The sequence below is a fragment of the Rhincodon typus genome, chromosome 1, assembly GCF_021869965.1.
Source record: "Rhincodon typus isolate 14 chromosome 1, sRhiTyp1.1, whole genome shotgun sequence".
NCBI classification, from domain to species: domain Eukaryota; kingdom Metazoa; phylum Chordata; class Chondrichthyes; order Orectolobiformes; family Rhincodontidae; genus Rhincodon; species Rhincodon typus.
This window is the reverse complement of record NC_063332.1, coordinates 106,392,213-106,395,005: the sequence shown is the minus strand read 5'-3', so window position 1 is coordinate 106,395,005 and position 2,793 is coordinate 106,392,213. Positions and strand designations below refer to the sequence as shown.

At 38.4% G+C, this 2,793-nt stretch overlaps 1 protein-coding gene across 1 annotated transcript in view; it reads right to left on the bottom strand.

The window, feature by feature from the left end:
• The window catches only part of LOC109917513 (solute carrier family 10 member 6-like), a 78,809-nt gene extending 78,113 nt beyond the window's left edge, over positions 1-696 (bottom strand). The window contains exon 1 of the mRNA XM_048604290.1: positions 326-696. Coding sequence (XP_048460247.1) covers positions 326-696 — 371 coding nt within the window. The remainder of the gene's footprint in view (positions 1-325) is intronic.
• Positions 697-2,793: the final 2,097 nt, after the last annotated feature.

Here is a 2,793-nt window from a genome sequence, read left to right as displayed (position 1 = left end):
TTGGGCCTAGACCCTTCTTCAGAAAAAATGAAAAAATTTTTTCTGAAGTAGGGTCTAGGCCCAAAACGTCAGCCTTCCTGCTCCTCTGATGCTGCTTGGCCTGCTGTGTTCATCCAGCTCTACACCTTGTTATCTCAGATTCTCCAGCATCTGCAGTTTCTACTATCTCCAAGATACTGACAACGTTAAGAGAACAGAGAGGTAGACTTAACCAGCTTATCACCACAGTTAAGTAAGTAATATTATGCAATAAGACTGTGCAGGGAAGAAAAGAACATGTATAAGGTAAAGACTGGGATGTGAGGAGAAAGCCAAAATCACTTACCTGAGATCCATATCCCCATCAGTCCAGTAGCTCATTACATTTGAAATAACTCCTCCAGGACACGAGCCCATCATAATCACAGCAATTGCTGAAAGAGTTTTTAACTTAAAAAAAATTGCAAGGATAAATGCAATGAGAGGCATAAACCCAAATTGACAAACTGTGCCCACAGCTAGTGTCCAGGGTCTTTTTAAGTGAGCCCATAGCTTCTTCAGCTCAATAGTGCAGCCCACGGAAATCATGATCAATATGAGTGCTGCAAGAAATGGTAACCTTACAATCTTCATCGGAATCTCATTATTAGTGTTATTTTGATTCAACCCTACATCACTAGTTGTACTGTGTTCTGGACTGTTTGTGAAATTTTCCATTTTCACTTTTACAGCTAAACAAGTCTGGCAATCTACAGCAGAATGTGACCTTCTATTCTTTTGGATTTAAATGTTATGTGGAAACACCCTGGGGAAATTTCCATGTAAAACTGGAATGTATGTTGGTATTGGACAGAGTAAATTTATTACAAACATGTTACTATTAACCTCTTAAGGACTAAAACAGTTGTATTCCAGATTTACTTCAAAACAAGAATTCGCGTCTGATTAATTAATATAAAAAGAGTATAATCAAGTAGAGAAATGGACTTGTATCAATTATACAAGCCATAGCAATTTTCAACTGTTCATTTGTGTTTCATATGGGGGTGAATCTATAGCAGTTGACTTCATTAATAGTAGCCCTGTATGGCATAATGTTGATGTTCTTGCCAGTTTCTGACGTGTATGTCAGTACAATTTATTTGGCTTGTTAGTGATACCCACATTCCATGAAAGTTTTCAAAAATTGTGTGGGTGTGTCACAGAGTACATGAAAGTTAGTCCTGAGGACTGCTATTTTTCTCATTGATCGGTGAGAGATGCTGGTAGTTTGATTTTTCTTTTCATACCCACAGATGCTGTTGCACACAATTGAGCAACTTCCCAACAACCAAATCACTGTGACTTTTTCATTTTTTTTAAACTACTAACCACCACAAATAAAATACACATGTAGCCAATTAGATGTTTACAAGCAAACTCCAGCCCACAATGGGCAATGCAAACCATCAAAAGTGAAGGTGGAGTTATGGAGAACAATGGGCTAGATCAAAATACAGTTGGAGAGGGGCTGGTAGTTTGTTAAATATGAGTGATGATTAGAAGATATCTCACTGATACTAAGCAACATTAGGTGATCATAAAGTTTCTTCTGACATTGCTGCCATCTGCCAAGTCAGATCAGATTTTACACACTGACATTTGCTGTTGTTATACAAGCACCCATGTGGCACAGTGGTAGTATCCCTTCCTTTAAACCAGAAGGCCTGGGTTTGAGTCCCACCTGCTCCAGAGGTGTACAAATAACATGTCTGAACAGGTTGGTAGGAAAATATCTACAAGGTAATGGTACTGAAAGGATTAATATTCAAGACTGCATAAATCATCTAATAAACTCATTACAGTCTTGATCGGACAGTGAAGAGTCTAGCTTGAAATCAAGATAGGACTAGATGTGTCATCTCTTGCTCATGGTAGTATTAGTAACTGTGTCTAATTAGCCAACATGACTTGTATCTTGTGCTAATATGTAATAAATTACATGTTGTTAAGATAAGTGCTTCTTCTTGTTAAGACTTACTAGTAGTTCATCCTCTATTTAGACTAAATATTTACAGCGGATTGATGGCAATACTGTATTTTAACCATTAGCTGACTGTAGTTAGTTCCACAACATATACATCTCTCAGCCCCTTCTCAGGTTCTGGAGTGAGAGTCTTGTGCTGCCACAGTCCCCACACCTCATCCCCTACAAACCCTAGACAGCATCTGAAAATCATCCCCCATTCTTTGCACGATGTTCAGTCTTCTTTCACTTTGATATTTTCACTATCACTCATTTGTAGCCTTCACCGCTGCAAGGAGGGACTTAACACCTGCTAATCTCTTACATTCTTAGACTCAATGTTGTGCATATAGACACTTTGAAGCACAATTCATTATGCCCTGTGGCTTCCAATTATTTAATTGAAGAAGGACTACTTATATTAATGTGCCAACTGCCTCTATCAGCAGTGACATACCAGGTGGTGTATCATATCCCTTTTAAAAATTGGATTGCTATTTTTATCTTATAAACTTCATTGCCATAAACTGGATCACCGCATTGAAAATGCTGAGCTTTAACACATAATCTTGCCCAGTAACGTGATTAAATTTATACACTGATTAAGCTTTTGTAGGCCATCAACTGGAATTTGGTCAAGAGAATCTCCACTGATCTTAACCGGTGAAGTATTCAACATTTTTTCCTCAAGCTTCAAGACTCAGTAAACAGAAACTCCAGCAAACCCCTGTCCACAGAGGGAGGGATGTCACACTTCTTTTTTAAAAACTTTTCCTTCCCACAGTCAGGACTTCAGTGAACAGCTGGTC